This window comes from Miniopterus schreibersii (genome assembly GCF_964146895.1).
Source record: "Miniopterus schreibersii genome assembly, chromosome: 1".
Taxonomy (NCBI): Eukaryota; Metazoa; Chordata; class Mammalia; order Chiroptera; family Miniopteridae; genus Miniopterus; species Miniopterus schreibersii.
The window spans coordinates 127,859,465-127,873,666 of NC_138101.1; the positions used below are offsets into that span (position 1 = coordinate 127,859,465).

Here is a 14,202-nt window from a genome sequence, read left to right on the forward strand (position 1 = left end):
GCCCTTCACAGTCCATGCTTGCTTTAATTTTTATTTTCCCAGAGAGCAATGATGTCCAGTATCTGTTTATGCCATCCTTGTATCTTTTGATAGTGTATATTTGAATAATTTCATCGTTTTTATTATTTGTTATGGTTGAGATTTGAGTGTTCTTTGTATATTCTGGACAAAAGTTCTTCATCAAATATGTGATTTGCAAATATTTTCTCCCAGTCTATCAGCTTGTCTTTAAATTCTCTTTCAGAGAGCAAGTTTTTAATTTGGGGAAGTCTAACTCATCAATTCTATCTTTTATTAAAGCCATACACATGTATTGCTGTAATCAAATATAATTTTAAAATCTAAAATAAGAGTTTTTACTTTAGAGACAGAAGTTTCTATCGGATAGTAGCACTTAATTTATCAAAGTTCAGAACAAATTCTCATATCTTAAATTTATTATAGCAAGTCCTCAAATAATGTTCCCTTCATTGTTGTTTCTTTTTTTTAAAAATTGTTAAAATATTACAGATACCCCCTTTTCCTCCCACTGACCCCGTCCACTCCATTCCCCCTCCATCATTGTTTCAATTAACTCTTATTTATGTCAGTTAGCCTTTGATAAAATTGGTTTCCTACTTTGATTTCCTTAAAGTGGCAGAACCTGTCAACAATGTTAAGTGAGGACTTACTACTTTATATTCTATTTTCTATTTTTTGTCGTCAAATATTTTTTTTGCCTTTCATTTAATCCTCAGATATTAAAGATATTATAAGTACTGAGCTGAAAAGTGTGTTTTATTATTGTGGTAGGTTTGTGTTTGTTTTTACTGACTTGCATTTGGAAGCACAATCTCTTTTTGCATTCAATATTTATACATGTCCTTAAACAATGTGCCAGATTTAGGTAGAGTGTAATAGTCCTATTAAAACCCTATGCCATGTTAAAGTGCTGTTAAAAATAATAGTCTGAATTGTATTATGTCCTTAATTTGGACTTATAGAACCAATCAGGGAGGAAGAAAACTGTAAGTTTTGTATATATATTTTTTGTTACCATGCACTCTTAGTGTTGATAAGGATATCTGAGATCATCTAGTTCAACTCCCACATTTTTTTCTCCGACCTGTAAAGAAGTTGAAGCCAAAAGGTTTAAGTGACTTGGCGAAGTTCAGGTAGCTATCTTTAGTATGTTAAGGATCCTGTTTTCTAGGTAAGAAAATCTGTGAAATGGATTGGAATGTTCTACAACTGATTTACCGTAACTTTACCTCTGGGCAGCCTGATAAATTAACATTTGGGCCAAGCTGTAACAGGTTGTAGAGTTATAAGAAATGCTAAATTAAAGTTACTTGCTTATGATGGCTGTATTTTGAGAAATAATAATACATTTGAGTAATAATACAGGATTTTATTTTGATAAAGTAATTACTTAAAATACTTTGGACAATAAACATTGCAGAAACTCAGTCCATAGGGAATGGTCACTTTTACTTTATCATAAATAATCTTTTAGAATTCTTTTCTTGGTAAAATATTTAGACAGTACATTATAAATAGGTTGTCATTTGAATCTCTATATTACCTTCAAGTACTGTTTTAAAATAGAAACCTGAAAGAAGTATTAGAAGTAACCATTGGAATATTTGGATTCATCCTTTTCCCCTTTTACAGGCCTGGTGATGTTCTTGAGACATTCAATTTCTTAGAAAATGCTGATGACAGTGATGAAGAAGAGGAAAATGACATGATTGAAGGCATCCCAGAAGGAAAAGACAAACATCGGATGAATAAACACAAAGTAGGGACTTGATTTTCTATTCTTATTAGCTAAAATATATATATACTCATGAATTTCAAATAGAAATTTTTGAGATGTCTTAAGTTAAATTGGGAGTGATCATTAAATATTTTATCACATCACTTGAAAGTTTTATATATCAGCCCTGGCTAGGTAGCTCAGTTGGTTAGAGCGTCATCCGGATATGCCAAGGTTGCAGGTTTCACACATAGATACCGTCTGGACACATACAAAATCCAAGTTTCTCTTCCCCTTCCTCTCTCTAAACACCAATTTTAAAAAAAGTATGTGAGATCAAAAAACAGTTTTATATCAGTTCTTCCTGACTTACCCACATATAGTAGCAATTATTTGCTGGATCATTCACTAAATTGCCAGAAAGGGTTTGTATTTATAGGACTAATCCAGTGGTTTGTATTTATAGGACTAATCCAATGGTTTGAAACATTTTTTAAAAAAGCAACACCCTTTCCACTTCTGCCACAATTAAGAGTCATTACTGTAGTCTTTCTCTTGATGTATAGTAAACAGGTGATAAGTTAACTGAAGCTTCTATAGGGATACTCCCATCCTGTGTGAGGGAGTAAACTATGTATCATAAATGTATGTATTGACATTCTTGTTCTTTGGCAAGGATTAATAATTTACTTTTGCTTATAACCTGAGAAACAGGTTTATCTATTTTAGTGGTGATGTGGGTTAGCTATAGAAGCAAAAATCGTTTGGGTGATGCATTTGTGAATTACCCTTTTTTGTTTTGTTTTGTTTGTTTGTTTTTGTTCTGGAAGGTAAAACACTGTTATGATTACCACAGCTATTGTGACTTCATTAGTTAATATTCTTATTAGCTGTGCCATATCTGTAAGTTATAGACTACATATGTAGTTCAAAGTGAGTGAGGTCAAGTCAGCATAAATTTCAGTGTAATTGAGTGACTAGGTCTTTAAAAGGGGGACTGAATATATTATAATTAAAGAGGTTAACTATACTCGGTCATTAACACTCTTATCATTCTTACTACCACATTACTTGTCATCACATTTTACACTGGTCTTCACACAGCACTGTTGAAAACCATTTATCTAGAGTGTACTTTGGGATTGGTGAACTACATGGAAAATCTAAAATTTTGTACCTAAGTACTTTAAAAATGGGAGTGCAAATGTAAAGATAATTGTGTGAAAACATAAAGGACCCCTTTAAAATTTAGGATAAAAGTAATTCTTGGCTTATGTTTTATTTACAGATAGGTAATGAAGGTTTAGCTGCTGACCTAACTGATGATCCTGATACTGAGGAAGCACTGAAAGAATTTGATTTTTTAGTGACTGCTGAAGATGGTGAAGGAGCTGGAGAAGCACGGAGTTCGGGGGATGGCACAGAATGGGGTAAGGTGATAAAGAATTATGAGGGTGGGAGAAATTCTAACCCTTAAAGATATATTATTATTAAGTATTATATGTGGAATGTGTGTATCTGAATGTACGGTGGCAGTTACACTGAAAGCAAGAGGAAGTGGTATTGAATAATTTGCACTAGTTTATTTAGTTTGGGTGACTGAACTGTTTCATATATGGCTTTTGGTGGATTTTGATTTGGAAATTTGTTTTGATTTAAATTTGAAACATTTAGTCAATTTAGAAATCCATTTTGTTTTCTCTAAGCAGATTTTAAAAAGTAAGCGTTTATATACAGTTTTTAAAATTCCCATTAATTAATTTGGTAATGTATAGGTTTCAGGAAGACTTAACTCTTTCAGTATGCCTATATGGTGTTATCTGACTTACTGCTAGGAAGTAATACAGCTACTAATCTTGAATTATATCTCTATATTGAACAAGTTAAGTATTAAACTTTATTACATATAATATTCAGTGTGAAAATATCAGGGCCTAGCCTTTGCAAGTGATACATAATGCTCATAATAACTTAGTTATAACTAAAAGGGAGAAAACCCAGTTTTGTTTATGTAGGTTTAAAAACCCCATTAGCAAGTAAAATAAAAGTAAAAAATATTTTACGATGATAGCTGAGGTCCAGTATGTTGTTCCTATTAAATATGTTCATTTAATCATCTTTCAGTGTTAGCATATTATCTCATAGGTAGAATTCAAATTGTGTTTACAGGGCTTTATTAGGGAAGGCTACTAAATACCTTAACATATTTCACGTGAAAATCAAAATTTGCTTAGTTACTAGAAAGGAATTATCACTGGATTTTTAAACACTTGTGTGGTGATAGGAAACACACTTGGAGTTTCAAAATGCATTATTTATGTGTTGAAACTGAATATTGCTAATAGCAGGAGAGACAAAACTGAAGTAATAGATTTATTGAGTATCTTAATACAAATCTAGTACTTAAAAGATCTGAATTTTGTTACCAGCTTTCCCATTATTTGTAATCCTCGAGTATTGTTTTCAGACCTTCGCTTCTTAAGTGGAAAGAGAAGAGGCACATTCATTGAAAATATGAAAAAACTCCACAAATAATTTCTAGACTGGAATATACATTTTTGTACTTATTTTAAAATGACTATATCCTAGAAATTTATTACTATTTTAAAACGTTTTTATTGATTTTAGAGAGAGAGGAAGGAAGAGGGGGAGAGAGAGAAATCTGTTGGCCACCTCCTGCATACCCCCTACTGGGGATTGAGTCCAGAGCCCTGGCATGTGCCCTCACTGGGAATCAAACCAGCGACCTTTTGGTGCATGGGACAATACTCAATCAACTGAGCCACACTGGGCAGGGCTAGAAGTTTACTCTTAAGAATGAGCTGTGCTCGGGAGAAACAGTAAAAGTATCTAGTGTTTTCTTTTACCTTCTTTGTGCAACCCATTCAGTGTTAGAAATACCTTTTTTTCCAATAATTTCTAACTATTTATGTTTTTCTGGTTTATTTTATAATTATGCAAGTATATTTAACTTCTATAAACATATAATTATTTTTAAATTTATGTATGTTTTAGAAGGTTAGAAGCCACAACTACATGTGAAGAAGAAAATTAAAAATTACCTATAATGCTACTATGTAGAGAGAACCATGGTTAACATTTATGTATAAATATATGTGTATTTAACAAAGGATTTTGCTGTGTGCCGATTTATAGCCCACATTTTTCACTTAACGCATCGTTCTTCTGCAGCACCATTTTTGTAATAGCTGCCTAGTATTCTGACATTATATTCCTTTATTTATTTAACGAGGGCTCTGCTGATGTACACGTAGATTATTTTCATTTAAAAAAATAATCAAAGCAGTTTTTGAACATATGTATAGCTAAATCTTGACACATATCCATTCCTGTTTCTTTTGCCTAAAACTTCTGGAAGTTTAAATGTCAGTCAAAAGAATATACAAAATTTTCAGGAGTTTTAATTTGTATAAAATAGCATTATTTCTTTAATAAAAGTACCGTATCATATGCAATTGATTGGTTGTTCTGTCCAGAGAATTTTGACTATAGAGCAAAGAGTCGAGAGGACCTAATTAGTGGATGACAACTGTCAATATATTTACTTTTACTAGTAATATTTGAGAGTGACCTGAATCTGTGTAAATGGAAATAACTGACATAGTCTCTTCCTTCTAGAAGATACTGAAACATCTTTAAAGCATTTTTAAGTTCTTGATAAGGAAAAAGACTTTTTTAGGACAAAATGATTCAAGTCGTTTCCTTAAGAACTGAAAACTGTCATAGGATCTATGCATTGTTTCTGAGTTTATCATTTCTACTCAATAAGTGTTGTATTCAGTTTTTCCAAAACAAGGAGTATAGATGTACAAACTCTCCCTGATATTTAATTCATTTACTTAAAATTTAAATTTACTTATAAATGGAAGTTGGTCATTTTCAAGATTAAGGTTTTGGGTAAAGGGCACAGATAATTTCATTAAAAATACTCTGTCCAAATAAAATATATCCCATACTTACCTACTGCGGGTAATCTATGTTATTTATTTTTAATCCTTACGCAAGGATATTTTTCCCATTGCTTTTCAGAGAGAGAGGAAAGGAGAGAGAGAGAAACATAGATGTGAGAGAGACACATTGATTGGTTGCCTCCTACATGTGCCCTGACCGAGGCCAGGGATTGAGCCTCAACCAAAGTACCAAAGTACGTGCGTTTGACCAGAATCAAACTCGAGACCCTTCAGTCTGTGGGCTGATGCTCCAACCACTGAGCCAAACTGGCTAGGGCTCTATGTTATTTTTTATTTTGATACTATCAATCTGCTCAGATAGCTCTAGTTTTGAACCCTTTTATCCTATGAACCATTGCTTTTTGGAAAGCTTTTAAATAATGCTTGTTTTGTCATCTATGTTAAGTAGTCTGAGTTTAATTTTAGTGGTTTTTAGCTCTTCTTATAATCAAAAATATTAGAGAGCACTTCTAATTTTGCTCTGTCTCTCATGAAGACTAGACATTTTAAGGACGTTTAGTTTTCTTCTACACTATTAAACTATGGTCTCTCAAAAGATATAGGACTATAAATGCAACTAATACTTAACGTTGCATTTAGTTATTTTTTTTAATTGAATTTATTGCAGTGGCATTGGTTAATAAAATTATATAGGTTTCAGCTATACAGTTCTACAATGCGTCATCTATATATTGTATTATGTGTTCACCACCCCAAGTTAAGTCCTTTTATCACTACTTAAACACCCTTAACCCTCTTACCTCCCTCCACCCCACTCCCCTTTCCCTCTGGTAATCACTGTATTGTTGTCTGTGTCTGCAATTTTTTTTTCTTAATCTCTTCACCTTTTCACCCAGCTCCTCAACCCGACTCCTATCTGACAGCTGCCACTCTATTCTCCGTATCTCTGAGTCTTTTTCTATTTTGTTAGTTTATTTTGTTCATTAGATTTGACATATAAGTGAAATCATATGGTACTTGCCTTTCTCTGACACTTATTTTAATTAGCATAGTACTCTCCAGATCCATCCATGCTGTCACAAAAGGTAAGATTTCCTCTTTTTTTATGGCCGAGTAGTATTCCGTTGTGTAAATGTACCACAGCTTTTTATACACTCATCAACTGATGGGCACTTGGGCTGCTTCCAAATCTTGGCTATTGTAAATAGTTGTGCAATGAACATAGGGGCGAATATATTCTTTTGAATTAGTGTTTTGGGTTTTTTCAGATGTATTCCCAAAAGTGAAATTACTGGGCCATTAGGGCAATTCCATTTTAAACTTTTTGAGTTAACTACTTTCCACAGTGGCTGTACCAATCTGCATTCCCACCAACAGTGCACAAGGGTTCTCTTTTCTCCACATCTTCACCAACACTTGTTTGTTGATTTATTGATGATAGCCATTCTGACAGGTGTGAGGTGATACCTCATTGTGGTTTTAATTTGCATTTCTCTGATGACTAATAATGTTGAGCATCTTTTCATATGTCTTTTGGCCATTTATATACCCTCTTTGGAGAAGTGTCTATTCAGGTCCTTTGCCCATTTTTTAATTGGATTGCTTGTTGTTTTGGTGTAGAGTTATATAAGTTCTTTATAAATTTTGGATATTAACCTCTTATCAGATGTATCATTGGTGAATATGTTCTCCCATTCAGTGGGTTGTCTTTTCATTTTGTTGATGGTTTCCTTTGCTGTGTTTAATGTAGGCCCATTTATTTATTTTTTCTTGTTTCCCTTGCCTGGGGAGATATATCAGGAAAAAAATATTGCTATGAGAAATATCAGATTTTGCTGCCTATGTTTTTTTTCTAGGATTTTTATGGTTTTGAGTCTAACATTTAAGTCTTTAATCCATTTTGATTTTTGGGGGGGTATAGTGTAAGAAGGTAGTCTAGTTGCAGTTTTTGGGGGGTTTTTTTGCATGGATGCATGCATCTGTCCAATTTTTCCAACACCACTTATTGAATAGATTATCTTTAGCCCATTGTATTTTTTTGCCTCCTTTGTCAAATAGTAATTGGCAATAAAGGTGTGGGTTTATTTCTGGGATCTCTATTGTGTTTCATTGATCTATATGTCTGTTTTTATGCCAGTACCATGCCATTTTGATTGCTATGACCTTGTAATACAGTTTTATATCAGGTAACATGATTCTTCCAACTTTGTTCTTTCTCAAGATTGCTATGGCTATTCGGGGTCTTTTGTGCTTGCATATAAATTATTGTAATATTTGTTCCAGTGTTGTGAAATACTCCATTGGTATCTTGATAGGAATTGTGTTGATTGTGTAGATTGTTTTGGGTAGTATGAACATTTTAATGATGTTAATTCTACCTATTCATGAACATGGTATGTGCTTCCACTTATTTGTATGTTTTTAGTTTCTTTAGTGTCTTACAGTTTCTTGAGTACAGGTCTTTTACTTCCTTGGTTAAATTTATTCCTAGTTATAATCATTGCCAGGACACAGATTTCTCCCAAGACTGAACCAAATGTCAACAAAACAGAATCAGGAGAAAAGCAATGTAATGGTGGCAAGAAAGGCAGCTGAAAATGGTAGTTAAATCCTAGAGTTTCCCTGATGCTTGTTGCTCCTGAAACTTGCTTGCTCACGTCTTCCTTCAAATACAGCAGATTCTTTTAACAAGTTACACTTTATTTAATTGTATGTAGGTGAGTTTCTGTTACTTAAAGTCAAATCCCTCTGACTAATAAAAGAAATATTATTTCTAGGTTTGTTTTTTAAATGCAATTGTAAATGGGATTGTTTTCTTAGTTTCTCTTTCTGATAGTTTATTGGTGTATAAAAGTACAACTGATTTCTGGATATTCTGTCTATTCAGGTTTTCTGATTCTTCCTGATTCAGTATGGAGGATTGTATATTTCTAGGAATTTGTCCCATTTCTTTCAGATTGTCCAATTCATTGACATACAGTTGTTTGTAATATTTTCTTACAATCCTTTGTATTTCTTTGATGTCAGTTATTTCTCTTTCATTTCTAATTTTATTTGGGTCCCCTTTTTTTTTTTCTTTTTTTTTTTTTTTTTGATGAGCCTGGTTAAAGGTTTGTCATTCTTGTTTATCTTTTCAAAGAACCAGCTTTTGGTTTCATTGATCTCTTTTGTATTGTTTTTTAAGACTATTTTGCTTATTTCTGCTCTGACCTTATTATTTTCTTCTCATTTTGGGCTTTGTTCTTTTTCTAGTTCCTTTAAGTGTAAAGTTACATTATTTCGGATTTTGGGGGGTTTTTTTTGAGGTAGCCTTGTAATGCTATGAATTTCCCTCTTAGGACTGCTTTCACTGTGTCTCATAGAACTTGGGTATTTGTGTTCTCATTTTCGTTTCAAATATCTTTTTGTTGTTAATCCTCTCCTGAGGATATTTTCTCCATTGCTTTTCAGAAAGAGTGGAAAGGAGGGAGAGAGACAAGAGAGAAAAAGAAAAAAATATTGATGTGAGAAAGACGCATTGATTGGTTGCCTCTCGCACAAGCCCCGCTGGGGCTGGGGATTGAACCTGCAACCCAGGTACGTCCCCTTTATTGAATTGAATCCATGGAATTGAATCCATGACCTATTGGTGCGAGAGCCGACGTCTTAACTGTGGAGGCACACCAGCCAGAGCTATTTCAAAATATCTTTTGATTTCTTCCTTGATCTCCTTGTTAACCCATTCGTTGTTAAGTAATGTTATTTAGCCTCTATGCTTTTTGTGTTTTTGGTTTTTTTCTTGTGATTGATTTCTAGTTTTATACCATTGTGGTCAGAGAAGATGCATGATATGATTTCAGCCTTGAATTTATTGAGACTTGTTTTGTGTCATACCATGTGTCTATCTTAGAAAATGTTCCATATGCAATTGAAAAGAATGCTGTGTTGGGGTGAAATGCTCTAAAGAGATCAATTAAATCCATCTGATCTAATGTGTTATTTAAGCTCCCTGTTTTCTTGTTGATATTCTGTCTGGAAGATCTATCCATTGATGTCAATTGGGTGTTAAGGACTGTGACTGTATTACTGTCAGTCTCTCCCTTTATGTCCATCAGGATTTGCTTTGTATATTTAGGTTCTCCTGTGTTGGGTGCATAAATGTTTACAAGGGTTACATCCTCTTGTTGGATTTCTCCATTATCATTATGTAGTATCCTTCTTTGTCTTTTACTATATAGCCTTTATTTTAAAGTCTATTTTGTCAGATATAAGTATTGCTACCCTAGCTTTTTTTTTGCCTTTTAATTTGCATGAAATGTCTTTTTCCATCCTTTTTAGTGTGTGTGTATCTTTCATTCTGAGGCGGATCTCTTGTAGACAGTATATATGGGTCTTATTTTCTTATCCAATCAGCTACTCTATGTCTTTTGATTGAAACATTTAATCCATTTACATTCAAAGTGTTTATTGATAGGTACAGAGAGAGAGACAGAGACGTAGATGTGTGAGAGACACATCGATCATTTGCCTTCACATGCCCCGACCAGGGCCAGGGATTGAGCCTGCAACCCAGATACTTGCTCCTGACTAGGAATCAAACCCATGACCCTTTGGTCTGCAGGCCAACACTCTAACCACTAAGCCAAACTGGCCAGGGCAATAAGTACATATTTATTGCTGTTTTATAACTATCTTCCCTCCTCCCCCTCTTCAAGAAGACCCTTTAACATTTTTTGTAATACTTCTTTGGTGGTACCAAATTCCTTTAGCTTTTTCTTGTCTGGGAAACTCTTTTTTTCCTCCTTAAATTTTAAATGACAGCCTTACTGGGTAAAGTTGTCTTGATTGCAGGTCCTTGCTTTTCATTACTTTGAATATTTCATGCCAATGCCTTCTGGCCTGAAATGTTTCTGTTGAGAAATCAGCTGACAGTCAAATGAGAGTTCTCTTGTAGGTAGCTAACTGTTTTTCTCTTGCTACTTTTAAGGTTCTTTGTCTTTTACCTTTGCCATTTTAATTATGATGTGTCTTGGTGTGGGCCTCTTTTGGTTTATCTTGTTTGGGACTCTTTGCTTCCTGGACTTTGTGCGTCGTTTTCCTTCACCAGGTTAGGGAGGTTTTCTGTTGTTATTTCTTTAAATGGGCTCTTGATCCCTTGTTGTTTCTCTTCTCCTTCTGGTATTTCTATGATGTGGATGTTGTTACACTTCATGTTGTCCCAAAAGTCCCTTAAACTATCCTCATTTAAAATTTTTTATTCTCATTTAATTTTTTTTTCTTTTTGCTGCTCTGATTGGTAGTTTTCTGTTACCTTGTCTTCCAAATTGCTGATTCTATCCTTTGCTTTATCCAACGTACTGTTTTTTCCTTCTGGTGTGTTCTTCATTTCTGACTTGTTCTGTTTTATGATTTCTGTCTCCTTTTTCATGCTGTTGTAGTTCTCACTAAGTATCTTGAGCATCCTTATAACCATTTTATTTGAACTTTATATCTGAGAAATTGTTTGCCTCTATTTCACTTAGCTCTTTTTCTGGAGACTTCTGTTCTTTCATTTGGGGCATGTTTCTTTGCCTCCCCATTTTTGTCTCCCTCTTTGTGTTTGTTTTTATGTATTAGGTTGATCTGCTCTGTCTCCCATTCTTGGTAGGGTGGCCTTACGTAGTAGGTGTCCTATGGGACCCAGTGGTACAGTCTTCTTGATCGCCTGAGTTGGGTGCTCCAACTATGTCCCTTTTGTGGGTTATGTGGGCCCTCCTGTTGTAATTGAGTCTTGTTTTTGCCCATTTGTGCATGGGGTCAACCCTCAAGCTGATTTATTCTGAAGATCAACTCTGACCACAGTGTTCGAGCTGCTGTGCAGGTGCTGACCACACAAAGCTGAATTCTCCTCAGCAGGATTTCGTGCCTCCCAAGATCTCCTTTGGATATGCCGCTTTTGAAGCTAATTAGATCCTACTCTGATGTTGTCCGAACCTGGCCACTGGGTGTGTTAGTTCTGGGGCCTCTGAGACTCTGGTGCAGGCCAGTGGCAGGCACTGCCGGTGACTGGTCCTGGGCAACCTGTTTGGAGTTAAAAAGTCATCCACAGTTTGTGGCTGCCTCTGCTAGGCATGGGTGTGCATGGGAAGGACCAAACTGCAGCAAGACTGCTTTTACTAGCACCAGGCGCAGGGACAGGTCAGCTAAAGTCCCAAGGCACCCCATGATCCGCCTCTGCCTACCTTTTCCCGCCAGCTGCCTGTTTGTCTCAGTCACTGAAAGAGCCTCTGGCAGTACTCAAGTTGCATGAAGTAGTTCTCAGTGAGTCACCGTGTGGGGTTGAGTGATGTTCACCAGTTTGATACAGCTTCAAACTCGGTACCAGTTCTGGCTTTGAGGCCACTGAGCAAATGTTCCAGGGTATACCAAGTCTTGTTGCCTCCTGCTTAGTGGTGGGGCAGTGTCTCAGGGAGTCATCAGAGTGAGGCTAGCAGAGTTTATCAGGCCCACACAGAACAAGATTTGGCTGTGTAAAGGGAAAGCTCTGTACCGGTCCTGAGTGCAAGGGAAAAATGGCCTCTGTCCTATAGACACACAACTCAGTTTGTCCCAGATTCTATCAGGATCCTGATCTCAGCAGGGAGGGTTGCCAGGAGTCAGGAGGATGGGGCTCGTGGATCTCCTGTGAGGTTGGTGCTGGTCAGCTTTGGGGCAATGGGGGATAGTACCTCTCGCCCCAGAGCCACACAATTCAGTGTATCCTGGATTCTGCCCAGACCTTGGCAGGGCAGACCAACCAGGAGTCCAGGGGGTGGGGTTGCCAGGACCCTGGAAAAGGGGGCTAGTGGATATCTAGTGAAGGGGAGGCATCAGTCAGGTTCGCAGGAAAGTGGGAGGAATGGCCCTAATCCCAAAGTCATACTCCTCACTCAGTGACACTTCCCAGACCTCTACACCCCAGCCCAGGCAGCTGACACCTCACACCTCTGCAGGGCACAAGCTCTGCAGGGTGGAGCAACAGAGCATCTAGAGTATGAGGCTATTGAATTCCCCCAGGCTGGTATCATAAGTAGGAGAATGCACCACCCAAGAAAGATGGTATCTGCAGTGTGAGAGAATAACTCAGCACTGAGATCCTGGCAGCTGTCCCTTCACCTCTCTTCCCTAGAGTGACAAATCACAGTCTCTTCTTATGCAACTCTATTCTGTTTTTCCCTCACTCCGACAGAGCCCAGGGCGAGTGGTTGCGAATGTGATTTTGTGCATTGGCCTTTTAAGAGGGCTCCTGTTCCTCTTAACAGACTCCTCTCTCTCCCTGGTGAACAGAATCCCTGCAGATTTTCACAGTCAGATGTTTATATGGGTTCCTCTTCCTGGCTCTGGCGCTCTGGGCTCTGGGCTGGGGAGCTTGGCTTGAGGTTGAGAGCCCACTCTACTCAGGGGGACCTTTTGCAGCTAAGATAATTATGCAGAATATCCCTCCAGAATCTCAGCCGCCGCCCATGGGAGTGGGGCCAGTCCTTTTCTCCTCTCTGCCCTGTCTACCATTTTTGATGTGGCTGCTTCTGTAAATCCTTGGTTGTAAGACTTCTTTTCAGCTAGTCTTCAGTTGGTTATTCAGGTTAATTTCTCTATATTTTAGTCCTAATTCCTGTTTGGTCCTGGGAGCAGATGAGTGTATCTTCTACCTACTTGCTGCCATCTTGGATCTACCATCTTGCTAATGTTTGTATTTAAATATAATGGGTAAAGTACTGAATATTTGCATAAAGTAATATTAGTTAAAAATTTATGCTACATTAAGTAGATTTATATAATTCCTCTGCTTTGGTAGATTACCATCATAGAAATATATGTTTTTGTGGTTTTTGAGTTGTTAAGGGTCAATTTGTGCATATTTGTGTGTGTTTGTGTTTGTTTAAACAAAAAAGTTGCCATATCTGCTTCAACCTCATTTTTTGGTATTTTTCCCCTCTGTAGATTTTTTAGAAACAGAATTAATATGTAGAAGATTATGCTGGCTCTTCCCTTTTGCTCTTAACTATTTCTTATAAGCAATATGAAATCAGCTATTACTTACCAGGCAAGTTTCAGGATGTTGTTTGTACACACATACATTCACCAGTCTGTTCTTTGCATTGCCTAAGTTTACCTTTGTTTTCTAGACTTGAGTTGTCTTGCAAGTAATATATATATATATTTTTTTGTCCTTTAGCTTATCCTTTTTTATTCCTTTGCTTTTTCACTCTGCAGCATTTTGCCATTCTTATTAGAACCATTTATAGCTTTATTTTTTCTACATAGGTCTTTTAGAAGAACTGTTTGGCTATCTTATTAAATTTTTCTGTCCTGTCTCATTTCCTGTATAAAGTGTATAACATTTCTGTTTGTTTGTTTGTTTGTTTGTTTCTATGAGGTTTAAAAATACTTACTAAAAATGTGTCTTATCATCTTGTTTGAAGTAGTCACTTAAAAATAAAATTTTTTAACTTGATGGTTGCCAGAGGGGAGGGGGACTGGGTGAAAAAGGTGAAGGGGTTAAGAAGTACAAATTGGTAGTTACGAAATAGGGCA

General features: G+C 36.1%; 1 protein-coding gene across 2 annotated transcripts in view; it reads left to right on the forward strand.

The window, feature by feature from the left end:
• STRN3 (striatin 3) overlaps window positions 1-14,202 on the forward strand; it is a 96,189-nt gene that overhangs the window by 47,405 nt on the left and 34,582 nt on the right. For both annotated transcript variants that reach the window (XM_081146122.1, XM_081146121.1), the window contains exons 6-7: window positions 1,654-1,780; window positions 3,027-3,168. In XM_081146122.1, coding sequence (XP_081002248.1) covers window positions 1,654-1,780; window positions 3,027-3,168 — 269 coding nt within the window. The remainder of the gene's footprint in view (window positions 1-1,653; window positions 1,781-3,026; window positions 3,169-14,202) is intronic.